General features: G+C 44.3%; 1 protein-coding gene across 1 annotated transcript in view; it reads left to right on the top strand.

The window, feature by feature from the left end:
* Positions 1 to 812: 812 nt before the first annotated feature.
* Positions 813 to 25,093, top strand: part of WASHC4 (WASH complex subunit 4) — a 63,762-nt gene continuing 39,481 nt past the window's right edge. The window contains exons 1-5 of the mRNA XM_056574498.1: positions 813 to 942; positions 12,407 to 12,546; positions 16,168 to 16,221; positions 17,666 to 17,731; positions 19,978 to 20,023. Coding sequence (XP_056430473.1) covers positions 876 to 942; positions 12,407 to 12,546; positions 16,168 to 16,221; positions 17,666 to 17,731; positions 19,978 to 20,023 — 373 coding nt within the window. The 5' untranslated portion in view covers positions 813 to 875. The remainder of the gene's footprint in view (positions 943 to 12,406; positions 12,547 to 16,167; positions 16,222 to 17,665; positions 17,732 to 19,977; positions 20,024 to 25,093) is intronic.

Here is a 25,093-nt window from a genome sequence, read left to right as displayed (position 1 = left end):
ATCAAAAATAGGTAAAATGTGTTACTTGAAATGTGTAACCATGATATTCCTCCCATAATCCCCATGTCTAAAAATTTTTTATATCCATATTCTTATCAAAAATAGGTAAAATGTGTTACTTGAAATGTGTAACCATGATATTCCTCCCATAATCCCCATGTAAAAAATTATTATACACATATTCTTATCAGAAATAGGTCAAATGTGTTCCTTAACATGTATAATCGTGATATGCCTTCCATAATCCCCATGTAAAAAAAATGTAAACCATATTCTTATCAGAAATAGGTCAATGTGTTCCTTAACATGTGTAACCATGATATTCCTCCCATAATCCCCATGTAAAAAATATTTATAGCCATATTCTTATCAAAAATAGGTCAAATGTGTTACTTGACATGTATAACCATGATATGCCTCCCATAATTCCCATGTAAAAATTATTATACACATATTTTTATCAGAAATAGGGGGTGTGTTCCTTAGCATGTATGACCATGATATTCCTCCCATAATCCCCATGTAAAAAAAAAATCTATCCATAATATATATATATATATGTGTGTGTGTGTGTGTCTATTTATATATATATATATATATATATATATATATATATATATATATATATATATGTTGAGGACTAAAATATAGTTAGGAATCATCTCCTCCACATTCCCTCTCATAGCTCTCCCCAAATCTAATGTACAGGTCACCAAACTGCCAACAGAAAAGATGGCAGCTATGCCACCACCACACGAATCTGCGCATTACTTCTCTGATAGGGGGCGTGCCCCGGCAGGAAGTCACGTGCCCCCGAATGTCACGGGGAAGCAGGCGGGCGGAGGCTGTAGTAATCCCTCGGTTGCTTTGCAGAGATGGCGGCGACTACCGAGACCATTTCACCGGACTGGGAGTTTGATCGCTTTGATGACGGATCTCAGAGTAAGCCTGTGACCGGGGGCGGCGTGTGGGTCACTGTCACCTTCTATGGATGTGATGGGACGTGATGTTATCGGGGTGCTCACTGCCGAGCCACTAGTAATGTCTGTCCCCTTCATGCCACTGTCTACTCTATGCAGGGAGCCGCTGAGCTTTCACTTTCTCCCTGTTAGTGACAGCACATAGATGACTGGTGACCCCTGGGAGCTGTCATGTGACTTCACCTGGAGTGTAATAATGGCATTGCTCCTGAGGCTCGGGGTGAACCTGTCATTGCCTCCTGCTTATTCCATCACCTAAAGTTGTCACTATCCATAAAACTGAATGGATATGTATACTATCACTCACAAGAGAAGGCACAACATGTGCAGTACACTCACCAGGGTCAGCTGTACATGTGCATGACAATGAGCACTCACCAGCATCTGCTTTGCATAAGAATAGACGCTCACCAGGGTCAGCTTTGTATGTGGCAGTATATGTGCTTGACAGTGGACGCTCACCAGGGTCAGCTGTACATGTGCATGACAATGGGCACTCACCAGCATCTGCTTTGCATGAGAATAGACGCACACCAGGGTCAGCTTTGTATGTGGCTGTACGTGTGCTTGACAGTGGACGCTCACCAGGGTCAGCTGTACATGTGCATGACAATGAGCACTCACCAGCATCTGCTTTGCATGAGAATAGACGCACACCAGGGTCAGCTTTGTATGTGTCTGTATGTGTGCTTGACAGTGGACGCTCACCAGGGTCAGCTTTGTATGTGTCTGTATGTGTGCTTGACAGTGGACGCTCACCAGGGTCAGCTTTGTATGTGTCTGTACGTGTGCTTGACAGTGGACGCTCACCAGGGTCAGCTTTGTATGTGTCTGTATGTGTGCTTGACAGTGCACGCTCACCAGGGTCAGCTTTGTATGTGTCTGTATGTGTGCTTGACAGTGGACGCTCACCAGGGTCAGCTTTGTATGTGTCTGTACGTGTGCTTGACAGTGCACGCTCACCAGGGTCAGCTTTGTATGTGTCTGTATGTGTGCTTGACAGTGCACGCTCACCAGGGTCAGCTTTGTATGTGTCTGTATGTGTGCTTGACAGTGGACGCTCACCAGGGTCAGCTTTGTATGTGTCTGTATGTGTGCTTGACAGTGCACGCTCACCAGGGTCAGCTTTGTATGTGTCTGTATGTGTGCTTGACAGTGGACGCTCACCAGGGTCAGCTTTGTATGTGTCTGTACGTGTGCTTGACAGTGCACGCTCACCAGGGTCAGCTTTGTATGTGTCTGTATGTGTGCTTGACAGTGCACGCTCACCAGGGTCAGCTTTGTATGTGTCTGTATGTGTGCTTGACAGTGCACGCTCACCAGGGTCAGCTTTGTATGTGGCTGTACATGTGCTTGACAGTGCACGCTCACCAGGGTCAGCTTTGTATGTGTCTGTATGTGTGCTTGACAGTGGACGCTCACCAGGGTCAGCTGTACATGTACATGTGCATGACAATGAGCACTCACCAGCATCTGCTTTGCATGAGAATAGACGCACACCAGGGTCAGCTTTGTATGTGTCTGTACGTGTGCTTGACAGTGCACGCTCACCAGGGTCAGCTTTGTATGTGGCTGTACATGTGCTTGACAGTGGACGCTCACCAGGGTCAGCTTTGTATGTGGCTGTATATGTGCTTGACCGTGGACGTTCACCTGGGTCAGCTGTATATGTGCTTGACAGTGGACGCTCACCAGGGTCAGCTTTGTATGTGGCTGTACGTGTGCTTGACAGTGCACGCTCACCAGGGTCAGCTTTGTATGTGGCTGTACATGTGCTTGACAGTGCACGCTCACCAGGGTCAGCTTTGTATGTGGCAGTATATGTGCTTGACCGTGGACGTTCACCTGGGTCAGCTTTGTATGACAGTGGACGCTCACCAGGGTCAGCTTTGTATGTGTGCTTGACAGTGGACGCTCACCAGGGTCAGCTTTGTATGTGGCAGTATATGTGCTTGACCGTGGACGTTCACCTGGGTCAGCTGTATATGTGCTTGACAGTGGACGCTCACCAGGGTCAGCTTTGTATGACAGTGGACGCTCACCAGGGTCAGCTTTGTATGACAGTGGACGCTCGCCTGGGTCAGCTTTGTATGACAGTGGACGCTCGCCAGGGTCAGCTTTGTATGATAGTGGACGCTCGCCAGGGTCAGCTTTGTATGACAGTGGACGCTCACCAGGGTCAGCTTTGTATGACAGTGGACGCTCGCCAGGGTCAGCTTTGTATGACAGTGGACGCTCGCCAGGGTCAGCTTTGTATGACAGTGGACGCTCGCCAGGGTCAGCTTTGTATGACAGTGGACGCTCGCCAGGGTCAGCTTTGTATGACAGTGGACGCTCGCCAGGGTCAGCTTTGTATGACAGTGGACGCTCGCCAGGGTCAGCTTTGTATGACAGTGGACGCTCGCCAGGGTCAGCTTTGTATGACAGTGGACGCTCGCCAGGGTCAGCTTTGTATGACAGTGGACGCTCTCCAGGGTCAGCTTTGTATGACAGTGGACGCTCGCCAGGGTCAGCTTTTTATGTGGCACTATATGTGCTTGACCGTGGACGTTCACCTGGGTCAGCTGTATATGTGCTTTACAGTGGACGCTCACCAGGGTCAGCTTTGTATGACAGTGGACGCTCACCATGGTCAGCTTTGTATGTGGCTGTACGTGTGCTTGACAGTGGACGCTCACCAGGGTCAGCTGTACGTGTGCTTGACAGTGGACGCTCACCAGGGTCAGCTGTACGTGTGCTTGACAGTGGACGCTCACCAGGGTCAGCTTTTTATGTGGCAGTATATGTGCTTGACCGTGGACGTTCACCTGGGTCAGCTTTGTATGACAGTGGACGCTCACCAAAGTCAGCTTTTTATGTGGCAGTATATGTGCTTGACCGTGGACGTTCACCTGGGTCAGCTTTGTATGACAGTGGACGCTCACCAGGGTCAGCTTTGTATGACAGTGGACGCTCACCAGGGTCAGCTTTGTATGACAGTGGACGCTCGCCAGGGTCAGCTTTGTATGACAGTGGACGCTCGCCAGGGTCAGCTTTGTATGACAGTGGACGCTCGCCAGGGTCAGCTTTGTATGACAGTGGACGCTCGCCAGGGTCAGCTTTGTATGACAGTGGACGCTCGCCAGGGTCAGCTTTGTATGACAGTGGACGCTCGCCAGGGTCAGCTTTGTATGACAGTGGACGCTCGCCAGGGTCAGCTTTGTATGACAGTGGACGCTCGCCAGGGTCAGCTTTGTATGACAGTGGACGCTCGCCAGGGTCAGCTTTGTATGACAGTGGACGCTCGCCAGGGTCAGCTTTGTATGACAGTGGACGCTCGCCAGGGTCAGCTTTGTATGACAGTGGACGCTCGCCAGGGTCAGCTTTGTATGACAGTGGACGCTCGCCAGGGTCAGCTTTGTATGACAGTGGACGCTCGCCAGGGTCAGCTTTGTATGACAGTGGACGCTCGCCAGGGTCAGCTTTGTATGACAGTGGACGCTCGCCAGGGTCAGCTTTGTATGACAGTGGACGCTCGCCAGGGTCAGCTTTGTATGACAGTGGACGCTCGCCAGGGTCAGCTTTGTATGACTGTGGACGCTCACCAGGGTCAGCTTTGTATGACAGTGGACGCTCACCAGGGTCAGCTGTACATGTGCTTGACAGTGGATGCTCACAAGGGTCAGCTGTACAGTGCATTAGAATGGACGCTCACAAGGGTCAGCTGTACACGTAGGCACAATCTTTCACACTTCTTTCATAGCAAATTTTTCATCAACCTCTTTACAGAAAACAAGAAAGTTGTGTGGCTCAGACTCAAAAATCACGTGGCGATCAGGAAACATCTAGCCTCGTCCTTGGCATAGGAGGTGGATTGTGAGCATCGCCGTACCCTGTGCTTCCTATATAGCAGCTGCTCTCCTGTCAATAGGAGTCACACTGAATGGATTTAGATTGTAGAAGTGAATTAGTAAATGGATGGACCCTTCAAAGGAAAGTCTATGTATGAATGAGGCATGAATGGCCGTCTGTTTATTCCCTTTATTCTGAAATGCTGTGCTTCCTCTTATAATGCAAATGATCAGGAAATAACTTCACACAAACTTGCCTCTCGCTGCTCTGTTGCCCATCAGTGCCAGATTCAGGCATGGCTCCGACACAGATCGCTGGATTATAAAATCTTATGTGACCAGCTCGCATATGTTTCAGCTCCTCACCACATTTAAAGCAGCACTCCAGAACAGTGTTTTCCAATCAGTGTGCCTCCAGCTGTTTCAAAACTACAACTCCCACGATGCCCTGACAGCCGGGAGTCATAGTTTTGCAACAGCTGCAGACACAATGGTTGGGAAACACTGCTCCAGAGAGTAATGTGGATGAGATACATTTCGGCACTAGTAGTTCAGTTACTGACGGCTTTTTATTTAGGATCGGAGCTCTGTCATTCTTGCTGTTGTATCACATGACCACATATTGGACCCACTGGATCCTACCACGGCACAAGCACTATCCTGTTGAAAAATAAACTTCCCTGGTGGATTCAGCCGAAAATAATTTAACATATTCATTCTATTGCCAGAATTTAATTCCTCGTATGTAGATCTGCTGCAGAACTTCCGACGTGTGAACTATTCTGCATAATCCTATTGAAATCAATGGGAGGCTGCTGCAAGCAGATTCTACGTTGGCATTTCCTGATGGAATCTCCATAGTGTGAACATTCCCTTATAGAGATGAACAGTGAAGGTGACTTCCAGTCCACACAGTAGAAACTTAGAGGGAGATTTGTGATGCTATCTTATAGTAAGATTCTCTTTGGTGCCCATAGCAACCAATCAGTTCTCAGCTTTCATTTTACCAGATAAATAAAAGAAATGAAAGTTGAGCTGTAATTGGTTGCTATGGGCAACAAAGAGAATCATACTATAAGACAGCTTCATAAATCTCCCCCTATGTGATTTATCATGTCCAGTGTGTGGTCACGTGGTTTATCAAGTCCAGTGTCCAGTGTGCGGTCACGCGGTTTATCAAGTCCAGTGTGCGGTCACACGGTTGATCAAGTCCAGTGTGCGGTCACGCGGTTTATCAAGTCCAGTGTGCGGTCACGCGGTTTATCAAATCCAGTGTGCGGTCACGCGGTTGATCAAGTCCAGTGTGCGGTCACGCGGTTGATCAAGTCCAGCGTGCGGTCACGCGCTTGATCAAGTCCAGCGTGCGGTCACGCGCTTGATCAAGTCCAGTGTGCGGTCACGCGCTTGATCAAGTCCAGTGTGCGGTCACGCGCTTGATCAAGTCCAGTGTGCGGTCACGCGCTTGATCAAGTCCAGTGTGCGGTCACGCGCTTGATCAAGTCCAGTGTGCGGTCACGCGCTTGATCAAGTCCAGTGTGCGGTCACGCGCTTGATCAAGTCCAGTGTGCGGTCACGCGGTTTATCAAGTCCAGTGTGCGGTCACGCGGTTGATCAAGTCCAGTGTGCGGTCACGCGGTTTATCAAGTCCAGTGTGCGGTCACGCGGTTGATCAAGTCCAGTGTGCGGCCAAGTGTGTGGTCATGTGATTTATCAAGGCCAGTGTGTGGTCACATGATGACTTAACAGCCAGACTGACAGGGCTCTTGGCTCGAAACTAAAACTAAATGAATTTACCAGCGCAGCCATTTAATGAATCCACATTACTCTTGGAAGCAAGTTAAATGTTCGCTCATCTATCTCCCAATTCCTCCATATACATAAATGTTTAGTGCGGTCAAGTGTAATGTTCTGATTGGAGAACTTCTCTTCCAGAGAACAAAAGAATCGTAGGAGAGCCGGTAGGCGCCATACACATTAGGGGTTCGTTCACACGTACGCAGATTTGATGCGCAGGATTTTCTGCTGCAGATTTCAATGTAAACTAAATGACTGAGCACAACTTCTAATCTGCAGTTACAAATCCTGCGCATCAAATCTGTACAGGATCCTCTACATGTGAAGGTACCCTAGATCAGTGGTCTTCAACCTGCGGACCTCCAGTTGTTGCAAAACTACAACTCCCAGCATGCCCGGACAGCCAACGGCTGTCCGGGCATGCTGGGAGTTGTAGTTTTGCAACATCTGGATGTCCGCAGGTTGAAGACCTTTGCCTTAGATCATTTCCCAACCAGGGTGCCTCCAGCTGTTTCAAAACTGCTATTTCAGCATGCCCAGATAGCCTTTGACTGTCCAAGCATGCTGGGAGTTGTAGTTGTGCAGCAACTGGAGGCACCTTGGTTAAGAAACACTACATTAGATGGTTGGCGGCTTTGTACAAATTCTCATTTAAATTAGTCATAGTAAAGGACAGAACTTCACAACAGGAAATATTTCTAAATCCACACAATGCAGATTTCCCTGCTCATATCCTCATTACCATTGAGATCAGCAGTTTTGGTACAAAAGAATCATTCAGCGTTTATGGTGAGTTCTCAGAGGTAAGTTGTGTTCTTCCAGTAGGATCTTTATGTGACCTGTACAAACCTACTTGTATATATTGTTTGTCATGTAGAACAGCTGTATTTTCTTGCCTGTAGGTAGAGCATAGTAGTTTGTTCTTAAAGGGGTACTCCGGTGGAAAAACTTTTTTTTTTTTTTCTTTTTTAAATCAACTGGTGCCAGAATGTTAAACATATTTGTAAATTACTTCTATTAAAACATCTTAAAGGGGTTATCCAGGAAAATACTTTTTTTTTTATATATCAACTGGCTCCAGAAAGTTAAACAGATTTGTAAATTACTTCTATTAAAAAATCTTAATCCTTTCAGTACTTATGAGCTTCTGAAGTTTAGGTTGTTCTTTTCTGTCTAAGCAATCTCTGATGACATGTGTCTCGGGAACCTCCCAGTTTAGAAGAGGTTTGCTATGGGAATTTGCTTCTAAACTGGGCGTTTCCCGAGACACGTGCCATTAGAGATTACTTAGACAGAAAAGAACAACCTTAACTTCAGAAGCTCATGAGTACTGAAAGGATTAAGATTTTTTAATAGAAGTAATTTACAAATCTGTTTAACTTTCTGGAACCAGTTGATATATATAAAAAAATTTTTTTTCCTGGAATACCCCTTTAATCTTTCCAGTACTTATTAGCTGCTTAATGCTACAGAGGGAATTATTTTCTTTTTGGAACACTGATGACATCACGACCACAGTGCTCTCTGCTGACATCTCTGTCCATTTTAGCAACCGTGCATAGCAGATGTATGCTAAGGCAGTATGGTGGCTTAGTGGTTAGCACTGCTGCCTTCCAGTGCTGGGGCCTTGGGTTCAAATCCCACTATGGACAACAATAAATAAAGACTTATTATTATTATTATAATAACATCAGCAGAGAGCAGTGTGTTCGTGATGTCATCAGAGAGCATTCCAAAAAGAAAAGAATTTCCTCTGTAGTATTCAGCAGCTAATAAATACAGGAAGGATTAAGATTTTTTAATAGAAGTAATTTACAAATATGTTTAACTTTCTGGCACCAGTTGATTTAAAAAAAGAAGAAAAAAAATAGTTTTTCCACAGGAGTACCCCTTTAACCCCTTAAGGACGCAGGACGTAAATGTACGTCCTGGTGCGGTGGTACTTAACGCACCAGGACGTACATTTACGTCCTAAGCATAACCGCGGGCATCGGAGCGATGCCCGTGTCATGCGCGGCTGATCCCGGCTGCTGATCGCAGCCAGGGACCCGCCGGCAATGGCCGACGCCCGCGATCTCGCGGGCGTCCGCCATTAACCCCTCAGGTGCCGGGATCAATACAGATCCCGGCATCTGCGGCAGTGCGCGATTTGAATGAATGATCGGATCGCCCGCAGCGCTGCTGCGGGGATCCGATCATTCATAACGCCGCACGGAAGTCCCCTCTCCTTCCTCCGTGCGGCTCCCGGCGTCTCCTGCTCTGGTCTGTGATCGAGCAGACCAGAGCAGAAGATGACCGATAATACTGATCTGTTCTATGTCCTATACATAGAACAGATCAGTATTAGCAATCATGGTATTGCTATGAATAGTCCCCTATGGGGACTATTCAAGTGTAAAAAAAATGTAAAAGTAAAAGTAAAAAAAAAGTGAAAAATCCCCTCCCCCAATAAAAAAGTAAAACGTCAGTTTTTTCCTATTTTACCCCCAAAAAGCGTAAAATTTTTTTTTTATAGACATATTTGGTATCGCCGCGTGTGTAAATGTCCGAACTATTAAAATAAAATGTTAATGATCCCGTACGGTTAACGGCGTGAACGAAAAAAAAAATATCAAAAATTCCTACTTTTTTAATACATTTTATAAAAAAAAATTATAAAAAATGTATTAAGTTTTTTTATATGCAAATGTGGTATCAAAAAAAAGTACAGATCATGGCGCAAAAAATGAGCCCCCATACCGCCGCTTATACGAAAAAATAAAAAAGTTAGGGGTCATCAAAATAAAGGGATTATAAACGTACTAATTTGGTTAAAAAGTTTGTGATTTTTTTTAAGCGCAACAATAATATAAAAGTATGTAATAATGGGTATCATTTTAATCGTATTGACCCTCAGAATAAAGAACACACGTCATTTTTACCATAAATTGTACGGCGTGAAAACGAAACCTTCCAAAATTAGCAAAATTGCGTTTTTTGTTTTAATTTCCCCACAAAAATAGTGTTTTTTGGTTGCGCCATACATTTTATGATATAATGAGTGATGTCATTACAAAGGACAACTGGTCGCGCAAAAAACAAGCCCTCATACTAGTCTGTGGATGAAAATATAAAAGAGTTATGATTTTTAGAAGTCGAGGAGGAAAAAATGAAAACGTAAAAATTAAATTGTCCTTAAGGCCAAAATGGGCTGAGTCCTTAAGGGGTTAAAGATGAAGCTTTAAAAGTCTTCTCATGCATTAGGAAGGGTCAAGTCTTCAGTGCTTACTGCTGTTCATCTCGGTCAGGGTGCATTCACACCACGTTTTTGCAATACAGTTCCCATATCAGGTTTTTGATGAAAAACGGATTCCTCAAAACCTGACTAAACTGTATCAAAACGTGTGTACAAATTTATACAGTTAAAAACCATATACTGTTTGAAAACTGACATCCGGTTGCATCCGTTTTTTAAGAAAAAAAACATATATGTTTTAAACGTTTCACTTTATTTTGAATAAAGTTTCACTTGTTTGATTGAAATTCCAAGAAAAAAAAACTGCAGTCAAAAACTGTATGGTGAAAACCGGATGGAACCATACACACCTACGGTTCTGTATGGTTCCCATTGGATCCCATGTTTAAAAAAAAAAAAAAAAAAAAAAAAGGTTTAATACAGTTTTTTTTCACCCGGACCAAAAAACGTGGTAGACTACGGTTTTGGGTACGGGAAAAAAACTGACAAAACCGTACAAGAGGCAAAACGGACACAACCTGATGCATCTTTTGGCATACGGTTTTCAATACGGTTCCGTACGGTTTTCACATTGAAAACGTATACAGGAACTGTATTGCAGAAATGTGGTGTGAATGCAGCCTTAGGCTGACACAGATACCTGTATGGATGAATTTCTGCATGTGTATGAACAATGAAAGGGCAGGCATTGTGGCTTCTTAGCTGAGCTGAAAGCGTTCTTTCTCAAGTGACATTAGTTTTTAGGGGGGCTTTTTTTTATTGATGGCCTTTCCCCCAGACAAGCTATCAATATCAACAGTAGGCGTCGCTGAAGAAGTGTTGACTAGTGCGAAACAAGCTGTTACCGTTTCACTCTGTTGTCTGTCCATGGAATTTCAGCACTGAGACCCCGACTGATCAAAAATTTTCATATGTCTCTGTGACATATCAAGTTTTTTTTAAAGTGACAGGTACACTTGAGCACCACCCGCATGCCATAGGTCTCTGTACATTGCTCTGCTGACAGCTCCCATTAAAGGGGTACTCCGGTGGAAAACTTTTTTATTTTATTTTTTTAAATGAACTGGTGCCAGAAAGTTAAACAGATTTGTAAATTACTTCTATAAAAAAAAAAATCTTAATCCTTTCAGTACTTTTTTAGCAGCTGTTTGCTACAGAGGAAAATCTTTATTTTTTGAATTTCTTTTTTGTGTTGTCCACAGTGCTCTCTGCTGACACCTGATGCCCATATCAGGAACTGTCCGGAGCAGGCGAAAATCCCCATAGCAAACCTATGTTACTCTGGACAGTTCCTGAAACTGGCATCAGGTGTCAGCAGAGAGCACTGTGGACAATACAAAAACGAAATTCAAAAAGAAAAGAATTTCCTCTGTAGCATACAGCTGCAAAAAAGTACTAAAAGGATTAAGATTTTTTAATAAAAGTCATTTACAAATTTGTTTAACTTTCTGGCACCAGCTCATGTAAGAAAAAAAGTTTTCCACCAAAGTACCACTTCCCGACCCATGACATACATGTACATGATGACCGGGAAGGTTTTCCCGACCTATGACATATGTGCGTCATGCCATCTTGCCTCGGGACCTAGGGGGTTTCGCCCCCCTCACAGTGATCGCTCCTATCAGCTAGTCAAATCTGACTAGCTGATGGCAGCGTTTTGCACAGAAAAATCCTGAGCAGCGCAGTGTGTTTCCCGATCACGGGGATCGGGACACACACACACTGCTCTAAGTGTCCCCAGTGTCCCTTACCTGTCCCCCCTTCCCCCGGTGTCCCTTACCCGTCCTGGGCTGTGCCCGCCAGCATGCTTTAGTTTCACTTTCACTTTTTTTTGTGCAAAGGAGCTGTTTTGTTGTACAACAGCTCCCCCTAGTGTCCTAAACCTGTTACTGCATGTTTTGTGCACTAGACACTAGGGGGGAGCTGTTGTTGAGAAGTTGTACACTTATATACCCACTGAGGTTTTTTTCTAAGGGGGAAAAATTTAAGGAGTCAGAATGGCTTAAAACTAAAACACTAATGTATACTCAGCTGTCCATTCTCCTATTTCAAAGGTGCCCACATACCACTGCTGACCGCTTCCCGATGATATGGCAACGTGCAGGAAATGCTTGTTCAGCCAGTCTCTGGATAAGGCAGGTGACCATTCTGACCAGAGATTGTTTGAGTGGTCATTTCCTGCTCTCCGCTTACTTCTTTAGTGCTGTTTCAGCCGTTTTAAAGGAGTCAGAACCACTGATAGACTAACTGTTATTTGTATAGCCAGTGACCATTCAGGCAATGAAAGATGGCTCCACAAATATCATCATAGCTGTCAGCTAAGCGATTGTTCTGTTGGCCCACTGTTCACTGCACTCCTATGAACGTGCACCTGGAATATGACTTCCATGCTCTACTTTTCCTGGGTGAAATGAATCCAACCTGTTCCATATTCCCTTAGCAGGAAGCACTGACTGGTGTTCTCAGGAATGGTTGACTTGTGACTAGGGTAAATAATGTTGCTGATCATGATATTTGCCTGTCTCTGACTGTACCTCATCTAACACCATTTTTATTTTTGGTTGCAGAAATTCATGCGGAGGTACAGCTTAAAAACTATGGGAAATTTTTGGAGGAATACACATCTCAGCTTCGGAGAATAGAAAATGCACTGGATGATTCTATTGGGGACGTATGGGACTTCAGTCTCGATCCTATAGCACTAAAGGTTTGATCACTATTGTTGTCGCATATATGGGGCTGCTCTTACTGTTTCTCACAAATTTCTGATCTATATATTTGTAAAACTAAGAACTAAAAAAAAGTTTGCACATGTCTGAACAGAAACATAGTATAACATTGAGGGAAATTATATTTTCAGTAACTAAATATCTTCTGGTGATTTTTTTCTAGGGATGTCCTCATATATTTCTTTTAATTTAATTTTTTTTTTATTTATTTATTTTTTTTTTTCTGTCTGATTTCGTGGATCAGTAGACAGAAATAAAAAATCCCCCTCACCTTTCTTCCACTCCTACGCTGAGGCACCTTCATTGTTCGGTCCGTTATCTTCTAGATTCGTGCAGGACATGTCACGCGTCCTGCTCCTCTAGCAGTGGAGTGGCGAATCTAGTGCAGGAACAGAGGGAAGGGGAGTGGGATTTTTATTATTAGGGACTTATTAGGGGAAACTAATTAGGACATCTACCTGATAGGTAGGTAGACAACCTCCTATCTTCTGTGGGTTTCTACCTTTTATAAGGGGGGATTACCTACCTACTACTGGGGACTACTTTACATTGAGTGATCCAGTCTAATGGCAGTTTATTGCCTGTAATCACCATTAAGCTAGGTATAATGCCTGGATACAGAAAAGGCAGGCATGTTATTGGCTTCGGTGCCTGGTACTGCACCTACATGTAAGGCTACTTTCACACCGCCGTTATGACACGGCAGTGTGACTGGTGTCAGGGGAGCCAGGGAGAATAGCGGGAGAAAAATTACTGCATGAGCCGTCTTTTCTCCCGCTGTTACCGTCAAAAAATAACTGGTCCCGGCGCCCCCCCATAATAGTAAATGGGGGCTGCTGGAACCCCTTGTTGCCTGTTGCTCCCCATCACGAGAACGGCCATTAAAGTGACAAAAAAAAATGAAAAAAGAGACTTTAATGGCCGTTCTCGATGGGGAGCAACGGCAATGTGAAAGGGGCCTAAGCTGACTGTAACAGAAATGGACTCTCTCCTTTTGAGTTAGAGCTGAATATGGTTTAATAACACAAAACTATGTTACTTTTATGTCATGTGCATTTTTAAAAAATGTTTCCCCTATTCTTACGCTATAGACTCAGTCTTAAATATGACTGATCTAAAGAAATTGGTGTTTGCATAGAGCTAACACCAATGACATTGCTTTCTAAGAACCCTGCCTACAACTTTTATGAAAACAAGTTGAATGTGATGCGACATATGTTAGTATTTTTTGGTGTGCTACTCATTGCAGTGAATTCCTTTTTCTTTTTACATGGTTTATTGCCCTTTCACTGAGTAGCACCCAGTATAATTAAATAGGTGAGCCCCCCCTTTCTTGTTTTTTGCATATGTTAGTATAACCCAACCGCAGAACGAAGAACACCTCAGCTTGCTCATTTTCTGCTATGTGATGCAACTCTGGTATTAGAAGGGCACTTTCTAGTTGACTGCATCTTGGTCATGATTGGTTGAACAGCAGTTACATGTCAGTGATGGGGAATGGAGACCAAGGGCCCATAAATGTACTGTACATGGTACCGCAACCAAATATGGCAGTGTGTGTTTGTGGCCTTTCTGTGTGGTTCACATATTTTTCTAGTATAGGCCTTAGAAGGTTGTGTGGGGGTCTGAAATGTAACAGTCCTCCTTCCCTGGCCTTCCACTTCTGTGCCTGTGCTGACACGGTCCAGTTTCCATCCAAACGCTTGATGGGGTGGAGGTTGTTGGTTAAACCCCCCCAAAGGACGAGGGGGCACTCCCTCCGTCTGGGAAAGAAAAGGTTTAGTCTAAAGGGGCGACGCGCCTTCTTTACCGTGAGGACTGTGAATTTATGGAACGGTCTACCTCAGGAACTGGTCACAGCAGGAACAATTAACAGCTTTAAAACAGGGTTAGATACATTCCTGGAACAAAATAACATTAATGCTTATGCAGAATTATAAAACTACATCCATTCCCCTTATCCCCTTACACCCTTCACTTCAAATCCCTGGTTGGACTTGATGGACGTATGTCTTTTTTTCAACCATACTATGTAACTATGGTAAGTGAGGCGGCACAGGCACAGAGGTGGAGGGCCAGGAAGTGACGATTGTCATAACGTTTCAGAGCCTTGGGCACCCTTTGAAAAGACTCTTCCAATGAGAGAAATGCATGATGTATTTTGCATGGCACAATGTTCAAAACTGTACATAGATAGCCCTATGAGTGTTTCTAAAAACAGCCGAAGGGTGTTCTGTGCTGTACTAGCTTTGATGTAACCTGTAAATCCCTACCTGTCAGAACTAATAGCTTCTCATATTGATATGCTGTACCTTACTGCAGTGGAAAAGCCTGAAATCTTAAGACAATGTTTCCCAACCAGGGTGCCTCCAGCTGTTGCAAAACTACAACTCCCAGCATGCCCGGACAGCCAACGGCTGTCCGGGCATGCTGGGAGTTGTAGTTTTGCAACAGCTGGAGGCACACTGGTTGAGAAACACTGTCTTAAGATATGGAAAGTATACTACGTTTTGAGGTCCAGTCAGAAAACCGGATACGGGTAAAAAATGAGCCGACCGGAGTAAAACGGTGACTCCAGTCGGCTCATTAAAGTCAATGGATTAGGGCATCGGTCCGGCTGGGATACGGGAGCGCACGGTTTTCCCCTCCCCTAGCCGGATCCGGCACCCGTAGAGTGAAAACGTGGTGTGCATGCACCCTAAAAAAGGTAATGTACAGCCATCACTAATATCTTCCTGTACAAACATCTGAAGTTTTGATGTGTAAAATTCAGGATTTGATACTTTTTTTTTATACATTGATGTCCAAGACCACCTTCTAACAAACGTACCTATTACTAGGAGCCCCTCTCCTTCAGAAATGTTGTGGCCGGGGGCTGGAGGTAATACGTGATCACTCTCCTGTCATGCTGAGCCACATGGCTGTTCACGTGTGCTTGCCTTACACACCAGGGAAAAGAACAGGGCTCAAGTCCTGCAGGAATGCATGGGAACTGAGTTCCTGCACTTTTTCCACAGCAGGAACACCGTTCCCATTAGTAGGAGTCCTGCAAGACCAACCCTTATGTAGAAGAGTTCCCACTCCTTTTTTTTTTTTTCTAGGACTTGACCCTGGAAAGAATGTTCACTCTCAATGATGGATTAAGACTAGAGATGAGCGAACTTACAGTAAATTTGATTCGTAACGAACTTCTCGGCTCGGCAGTTGATGACTTTTCCTGCATGAATTAGTTCAGCTTTCCGGTGCTCCGGTGGGCTGGAAAAGGTGGATACAGTCCTAGGAGACTCTTTCCTAGAAATGTATCCACCTTTTCCAGCCCACCGGAGCACCTGAAGGCTGAACTAATTTACGCAGGAAAAGTGATCAACTGCCGAGCTGAGAAGTTCGTGACGAATCGAATTTACTGTAAGTTCGCTCATCTCTAATTAAGACCTTACTTGTTCTCCTATGTCTCTAGAGGTTTTCTTCTTCAGAAAGACAAGCACCTTCAACAGAAATTTTGAGGAATGTTTTATTTAGCATGTTTGCCTTTTATTTTTGCTTTTATTTGTCGTTTGACTTTATTTCATGTGTCTAATGTAGTTTGTTCCTTACTACAGCTTGTGCCCTATGAACAGTCTTCCCTTCTGGAACTTATCAGAACAGAAAATAAGGTAATAAAAATATATTGCTTGAGGTGAATTCGCCTAGTTATACTGTAATGTTTTACTGGGCAGTATAGCATTTCTTTAGTCAGATAATATAATGCATAGAATGAATAAAATGTGTATAGTGATTTAAAGTGAACCTTTTTTTTGTTTTGTTTATCATCCTTGCCTTTTTTATATATATATCACTCAATGGTATTATTTTAGGGTACCTATAACTCGCTAATTAACATTTATTTATTTGTCGGGAGTGTTTAGTCATTCTGCCATATGTTTTGTGTTTTATACACAGTTGTATGCTGGGCATCATATTTATACATACTACTAGTGCTGTGTTTGTTTATGCCAATGCCAGATATGTATATATATATTTTTTAATGTATTTTACTACATTACATAGTAAAATCATTCTTTATGGCAAACAAAAAGGGCTTTGCCACTTTTTGAGAGCCATACCTTTTTACACATACCATCTCCCTATACATTGTTTAAAGCGTACCCGTCAGATCCAACAAAAAAACATTTTTTTAATATATCACTCAGTACCTAATCCTGACCATGTACATCTCATTTTTATATGTCTAGCACCTTTATTTATTTTTTTATTACACTTATAATTTAGCTCACTAGTCTGAATTCCTCTCAAAGGGAGGGGGTGTGGCCTCACTGTGCAGGTCTCCGCCCCCTCCCTCAGTATGCTGTCTGCTCACATCTCCCTTAGCATTAGCAAAACTACAACTCCCAGCTTGTCCTCACTGACAGTAGTGGGACACAAGCTGACAGTGGGAGGATTTTTCCTCCAGCTATGAGCCCTGCACTCACAGCTGTCAATCAAGGAAGTGTGTCCATGACATAGGTGATGATGCATGGACACAGCAGGACTAGTATGTGTCCAAGCAGGCAGGGGGGCAGTTGTTTGACTGGCTTTTTCAGGATGAAATACTGAAAATTTTCTAATGAAAGCAATTGCAAAACCTATTGGTTTTACATGCTTTACTACATGTCAAAAGTTTTGTATCTGACAGTGCCCATTTAAGACTAAGCACAGCCTTTCCTGATGGCAGTATTTCCTAATAGCAGTGGTAATGCTCCCTGACACACTGCAAAAATTGTTCAGAAATGGTTCAAGACAAAAAGTGACAGTTTTTTCTAAGTGACAGTGACACTGGCATTAAAGTGGCATTAAATGGGCACTGTGTCTCAGAACTTTTGACATGTCACATTTTCTGATCTGTGTGTGGCAGATACCACAGGACACTTTCAGATGTCTTGTAGAGTCCATGTCTCAGAGGATTAGAGTTCCTTTGGTGGCACAAGAAAACCTACAAAATATTAGGCAGGTGGTTTCAATATTATAGCTAATCTTTGTATATTTCAATTGTATATGTGTATGTTATGTATGTGGTTTTAGATTTTTCTTCCCTGACATGTTTGTATTTTTATTCATTAGGTTTTAAATAAAGTAATAACTGTGTATGCCGCCTTGTGCTGTGAGATTAAGAAACTGAAGTATGAGGTAAGTCTTTTTCCTGCCATGACCTATTCTTGTTTTCATTGGTCATCTGTGGCTTGTGTTCTGCCAAGAAACTTTTTTCCTTCCTATATACAGACTGCAGTAACATGATCTTCTCAAGACGGGGGAGTAAACTAAAAACTGCAGAATCTTAAGAACTCCAAACTTGTTTTTAAGATGAAGCAGCCAAACATGCATTTGCTGCCTGCCCTGTCTGAACTCTGTGCGCTAAAACTGTAGGTCTTAAGTTATGGCAGCCAAGCTTTAGATCATCGGAATGTATCATGAAATGCATTTGTGTCTTGTGTGTGCCTCAGGAGAGACTTAAAGCAGAGAGCTGCTAGACTAGTTTTTTCCAACCAGGGTGCCTCCAGCTGTTGCAAAACTATAACCCCCAGTTGGGAATTGTAGTTTTGCAACAGCTGGAGGCACCTTGGTTGGGGAACACTGCCCTCTACAGTCACATAACTATTCTAATGCCAAGTCACAATGAGGATCACAATGTTGTTACATATGCCTGGGGGGGGGGGGGGGTGTGGGTGTAACAGTAAAAAAAATAATAATAAAAAAAAAAAAGGATACCCACCTACCTTGATTCCCGAAGCTACCACGCTGATGCTTTTAGGCATCTAGGCTACTTCCTAATTTCTGATGATGTTTGCCCTGCTCAGACAAGGTGTGACACTGTTGCGGACAGTGAGCTGGGCAGTTCATATGGGGGTGACGTGTCATCAGCAACCAAGAAGTTGCCGAGAGGACAGGGCAACAAGAGTGTCAGCATTGCAGCTTCGGGGAATCCAGGTAGGGGAGTATTCTTTATTTTTTTACTTTTACACTTCAAGGCATTTGCAAAAAAAATAAAAATTTGATCTCTAGACAACCCCCTCTAAAAGGTTTATCTGTTCACTATAGCCGGACTTCCTAGACTCTTTATACTGGGCTTCACCAACCAGAACATGTTGATGCCAAGGGACTTACTAACCATGTTCAAAGTACATAAACATTTGTCGAAACAGGACTCCCATTGAGCCCATTAAATCTGCAATGTCTGATGCAAAAACTTTTGATATATTGTACAGCTTGGCAAAGCATTAACCTTTCTAATATACTTCATAAGAAAATTTTATTTCCTTTTTTATAGAAATCATGGCTTATAAAATCATGGCTTTGTCCAAGCTGACGCACAGGCATAGACAAAGTCCAGTTAGTGAGGTGGGCTAGCAACTCCCCTGTGCTCTCTCCTATCTGATAGCACTCCTCTGTGATCTCTCCTGTCTGATAGGACTCCTCTGTGATCTCTCCTGTCTGATAGCACTCCTCTGTGCTCTCTCCTGTCTGATAGCACTCCTCTGTGCTCTCTCCTGTGTGATAGGACTCCTCTGTGATCTCTCCTGTCTGATAGCACTCCTCTGTGATCTCTCCTATCTGATAGCACTCCTCTATGCTCTCTCCTGTCTGATAGTACTCCACTGTGCTCTCTCCTGTCTGATAGTACTCCACTGTGCTCTCTCCTGTCTGATAGCACTCCTCTGGGCTCTCTCCTGTCTGATAGGACTCCTCTGGGCTCTCTCCTGTCTGATAGGACTCCTCTGGGCTCTCTCCTGTCTGATAGCACTCCCCTGGACTCTCTCCTGTCTGATAGCACTCCTCTGGGCTATCTCTTGTCTGATGGCACTCCTCTGTGCTCTCTCCTGTCTGATGGCACTCCTCTGTGCTCTCTCCTGTCTGATAGGACTCCTCTGTGCTCTCCCCTGTCTGATAGGACTCCTCTGTGCTCTCTCTCCTGTCTGATAGGACTCCTTGGGCACTCTCTCCTGTCTGATAACACTCCTCTGTGCTCTCTTCTGTCCTATCAGACACCCTCACTTACTGGACTTTGTCCATGCCCGTGCTTCAGCTTGGACAAAGCAATTGTTTTATAAGCCATTATTTCAATAAAAAGGAAACAAAATGTTCTTATATTAGAAAGGTTAATGTTTGGCCAAGATGTACAACATATCAAAAGTTTTTTTTTATTATTATGTTACTAAACTAGAAAATGGTGCAGTCAGAGACTGCTTGACTTATAACTGAGGGGCGCTGTACAGTTTTACAAACTGGTCTATGGCCTAGAGTTCTGTTCAGCACTACTATATCAGTCATATATTCTTTTATTGCCAGAGTGTATTGTGATAATTCAGGATATTTTTATCATTTTGTAGCTTGTTCCTTGTGTAATTCTATACATTTTTTTTATTTCTGGAAAATAGGCAGAAACAAAATTCTATAATGGACTTTTATTCTACGGGGAAGGAGGTAAGCCATTCTTTCTTTTAATAGATTTACTAGCAGGCTGTAGATGTACACAGGTAGTTATCCCTTAACATTTCTAGGATGTGACATCCATGTGTGTTCCCTGGAGGTCTGAAAGCTTCTATGCAAAGTTTTTACTGGATTGTATGTTTTGCAAGATACTGACCCTCGCCTGATATTGAGTTTGCAAACGCCTGTGGTACCTGAAGTGCCCGCTGTGGATCTTTGTGCTATCTTACTTGGAGATGTCTGGACGGTGTACCACGTGTGGTGTTCCTCTCTTCTGGTGCCCTACATTACTCTATTTACCCTGATGAGTAACTGTGTGCTGCTATGGGTGGTTCAGGAGGCCGATCCAAACGCAATAAATCAAGAGGTGGGATGGATCGCCCTTCATCGGATGATGATGTCTCCTCTGAGGACAGAGACTCTGTGACTAGCGGACGTCCGCAGGGTGACTCTGTGGCTCAAACGCCTCTCTCTACCAAAGTGGCGGCTAATGCTGCTAAGGCGTTGAGTCAATTCTCCAGATCTGTGGATCCTTCGGGCAATTCCTCGCCTGGTCAGTCCGTGCCCTTGGCGGATCATTCTCCTGGTCCATCACCTCTTCCCTCTGGAGAAAGTATGCCATTTGATGGGGCCACCATAGACCTCCGCTTTACTTATACTTTGTCTACTATAACCTCCTGCCATACTTCCATGATCTCTTAAGTGGTTGAGCTTAGACAGGAATTTGTTATCCTGCGACACAAGACTCAGAAGTTGAGAGAGCGCACCACAGAGGTGGAACACAAAGTTTCTGCAGTAGAGGATACTCTTCGCCTTGTCCCTCAACAAATAGCCGATCTACAGCGTCAGTTTAGAGGAAGGGTGGACAGAGCTGATGACTTTGAAAATAGCCTCCGGTGCAATAATGTTCGGCTGGTGGGCCTTCCTGAAAAGGCGGAAGGCGCTGATCCTGTGGCATTCCTTGAGATCGTGCCTGTGGATACCTTCTTTCCCTTCTTCTCGGTGGAGAGGGTCCATAGGGTTCCTGCCAGACCTCCTGTCCCTGGGGTGCTCCCCGGCCCTTCCTGGCAAAGATTCTACATTTCAAAGACAGGGACTCTATCCTGCGGGCGGTGAGGATTAAAGGTGAAGTTATCTTCGGAGACAGTAGGGTCTCTTTCTACCCAGACTTCTCTGTGGAATTACGTAAACAACGCACCCAATTTACTTAAATTAGAGCCAAACTTCACTCCAAAGGATATAGATATGCCATGCTATACCCGGCTTGTCTGAGGGTGGTGGATGGATGCACCACTAAATTCTTCACTTCACCTACTGAGGCGTTGCAGTGGGCGGAGGCTGCCCCTCGGGCTGCTCAGCCGCTGGACTGATTTCTCTGCTGGACTGCCTGCTCCCTTCTTAGTTAGTGGTTTAGGAATGGATTTGTAGTTGTCCGAGGTACGAGTTTCCCTTAGGTCCTTTCCTTGATAGTGTGATAGGGGGTTGTTACCTTTAGTTCTACTGGGATAGCGGGAGGTGGTGGTTAGGTGGATTGTTTGTAACTCTCGCACTCGCCTTACAGTTTTTTTTGTTTTGTTTGGGGTACAGTTCTGCACTGGTTTAGTTATTGTTAGACAGGGAATTGTTTTACAGTTTTCATCGTTTTTTGTTGTTCTGTGTTGTGATATCCTTGTTGTTTGTCTTTGTTTTATGGGTGTGTGTGTGGTGTGCCTGTGCTAGTTTTAAGCTGTACCATTTTTGTATTGATTGGACTTTTTGATCGCTTTTTATTCATTTTTTTTTTCATGATATAAAAAGTGACCAAAAATATGCAATTTTCGACTTTGGAATTTTTTTGCGTGTACGCCATTGACCGTGCAATTTAATTAATCATATATTTTTATAATTTGGACATTTCCGCACTCGGCGATACCACATTTTTATTTACAGTTTTATTTTTTTATTTTTTTATTGGAAAAGGGGGCGATTCAAACTTTTATTAGGGAATGGGTCAAATGATCTTTATTAACTTTTTTTTTTTTTTTTTTGCAATGTTCTAGCCCCCATAGGGGGCTATAATGCTGCACACACTGATCTTTTACATTGACCAATGGTTTCTCATAGGAAACTATTGATTGATGATTCTGCCGTTTGACTGCTCATGCCTGGACACCAGGAGGCAGGTAAGGGGACCCTCCCCGTGTCCTACAGCCATTTGGTATGCTGCGATTTCACAGCGGCGGTCCCGAACAGCCCCCTGAGCTAGCCTGGGGTAGTTTAGTTTTACTTTAGACGCTGCAATCAACTTTGAACGCCGCGTCTAAAGGATTAATAGCGAGCGGCACCGCGATTAGCCACAAGTCGTTGTTAGAGGTCGGGCCCGACCCGCTATGACGCCGTGGCCCCGCGTTATAGAAAGGGAAAGGACCCAGGACGTACAGGTACGCCCTTGGTCCTTAACAGGTTAAATACTCAGTTGGAATGTCCAAGGCCTTAATTCCAAATTCAAAAGAGCACTGTGCCTAGATTTTGTAAAGAGACATTCTCCACATATCATTTGTTTACAAGAAACTCCCCTTACAGGTCAGAAAGTGTTGTCCCTCAAGAGGGCATGGGTTGCAAGGGGATATCATTCTTCTTATTCGTCATTAGCTAGAGGGGTTTCGGTCCTGGTGTCTAAATCCCTGCCTTTGGTGGTCTCCCAGGTTTCCTATGACCAGTTTGGTAGATATGTGATCTTACACTGTTCGTTGTCCTCCTTTTGTTTCACACTGGTCTCTTTGTATGTGCTTCCTCCTTTTCATGTTGCCTTGTTAGACTCGTTTACGGATAAACTGACTTCTTTCCCTACTGACCCTGTTCTTTTTATAGGAGACTTCAATGTTGTTCCTGATTCCCCGGCTTGATTGCACCAGTGCTGCAGACCCCGGCTCATCTGCATTGGCTTCTTGGTGTCTGGGGCTAGGTCTTACTAAACTCTGGAGATGGAAATATCCGGACCACTATGTTTTCTCCATTTTATTGACATTTTCTCTCATATTGATCTCGCCTTTGCTTCGGCTGACCTATTGCCAGCGGTGAGTGAAGTGTGTTATACCAGTAGAGGGATCTCAGATCATTCTGCCTTGATAGTTACATTGTCTCTGGGTCCTCTTCCCTCCTCTCAGTTGTGGAGAATGCACCCGCTTCAGGTGGAGGAGGTTTCTTCTGCTCTAAAGGTTGCACATACTGATTATTGGACACATAATGCCTCCCATCCGGATGTCTTGATCCAATTGGATGCCTATAAGGCAACTATTCGGGGAGTGTAAGTGGCCGGTGTGGCGGGTAGGAGAGCGGAGTTGGGTGCCCAAGAGAGGAACTTAGTCTGAAAAAGGGGTCCTTGAGGCCGCAGTGGTTAGGGATCCTACACCGGAGGCAGAAAGGGGCGTGGACCAGGGCGCAGCGGTCTCTTCTGATTGTACAGAAGGATCGTGTACACCTGAAAATGGCGGATAAGGAAGCAGCCATTTTTGAATTTGGGGATAAAGATGGTAAACTGTTAGCTTACTTGTCCAGGGAGAGCCGTCCTGTAGCTTCAGTACCCTCTATACGTACTCGGGATGGGACTCTTAGCTCTGACCTGATGATTATTAATGGGATCTTTCACTCCTTTAATAGTTCCCTCTACTCCTCATCCTCTAGGATGTCCCCTGAGACTATACTGTCCTTTCTGGAAGAGTTGCCCTTTAGTCCCTTGACCTCACTTCAGTCCTCAGCCCTTGAGGCCCCTTTGACAGCTGAGGAGGTGTCAAGGGTTATAAAAGACTTACTCTCTGGGAAGACTCTGGGATTAGATGGACTGGTGGGGGATTGGTACAGGGTGAACGAGGAAAGATTGATTCCTATCCTGCTTAATCTCTATGCGAAGGCCTTGGAGTCTGGGGCCCTGCCTGACTCTATGAGAGAGGCCCTTATAGTAGTACTTCTCAAGCCTGGAAACGATCCGACTTTGCTGGACTCTTATCACCCCATATCCCTTCTTAATGTTGATTTTTAAATTCTGGCAAAGTTACTGGCAAACATGCTTAGTGGAGTCATTTCTTCAGTGGTTCACCCTGACGATACTGGGTTTATGCCAGGGAGGGCCACAGGTATTAATGTCAAGAGATTACAGCTAAACATCTCTGCAGCGGAGGAGGACGTTTATCCTGGTTATGTAGTTAGCCTTGATGTATATAAGTTGAATGGCACTATATTTGGTGCCTGCTGTGAGTCCTCTGCTTTGGACCTGTTCTTAGGGCATGGGTTCGCTTACTATATGATACCCCTATGCCCATACGTACCAATTTAGAGATATATCTGACTCATTTCCTTTGGGCAGGGGCACGAGGCAGAGGTGCCCTTTATCTCCCTTTCTCTTTGCTTTGGCCGTTGAGCCTCTGGAGGCAGCTGTTCGTGCCTCCCACTTCCATTAAGGGAATTTCTAGAGGACCCCTGACCGAGAAGATCGTCATGTATGCCGATGACACCCTGGTATATTTAGCTGATCTGGAGGACTCCCTGTGTGCTCTGTTTGATCTTCTGGATAGATTTGGAGAGGTTATGGGCCTTAGAGTTAATTGGGCTAAATCGTCTATTATGTCCTTGTTCTGCCTTCTACATTGCCCAATGGTCTACAGGCTGTATCTCGATTTAGGTATTTGGGATTGGAGGGGTCTTCTTGTAATTCTGAGTTTATGACCCTTAATTTAGACCCTCTTCTGGAAAACACAATTACACGTCTACAGGCATGGGACTCCTTGCCCTTATCGGGTATGATTAATATTTTCAAGATTATATTCCTCCCGAAATTTCTATCTTTTTCATTTGTCATCTATTGTTCCCCCTCGGGTTTTTTTTGTTCAACTGACCGGAGCTCTGAGATCCTTCTATTGGCATGGTAAACCTCCGAGATTGGGACAGGCACTGCTCCAGGCGCCAAAACAGCAGGGAGGCCTTGCTGCTCCTAATATGCATAACTATTTTCTAGCTTCACAGCAGGTGTATGCGGCCTGGTGGATCGACCTGGATCTCTCTAATGCTTTCACGGCCCTGGCAGGGGCT

The sequence above is a fragment of the Hyla sarda genome, chromosome 4 (assembly GCF_029499605.1).
Source record: "Hyla sarda isolate aHylSar1 chromosome 4, aHylSar1.hap1, whole genome shotgun sequence".
Lineage (NCBI taxonomy): Eukaryota > Metazoa > Chordata > Amphibia > Anura > Hylidae > Hyla > Hyla sarda.
This window is presented reverse-complemented; position numbering and strand designations above follow the sequence as displayed.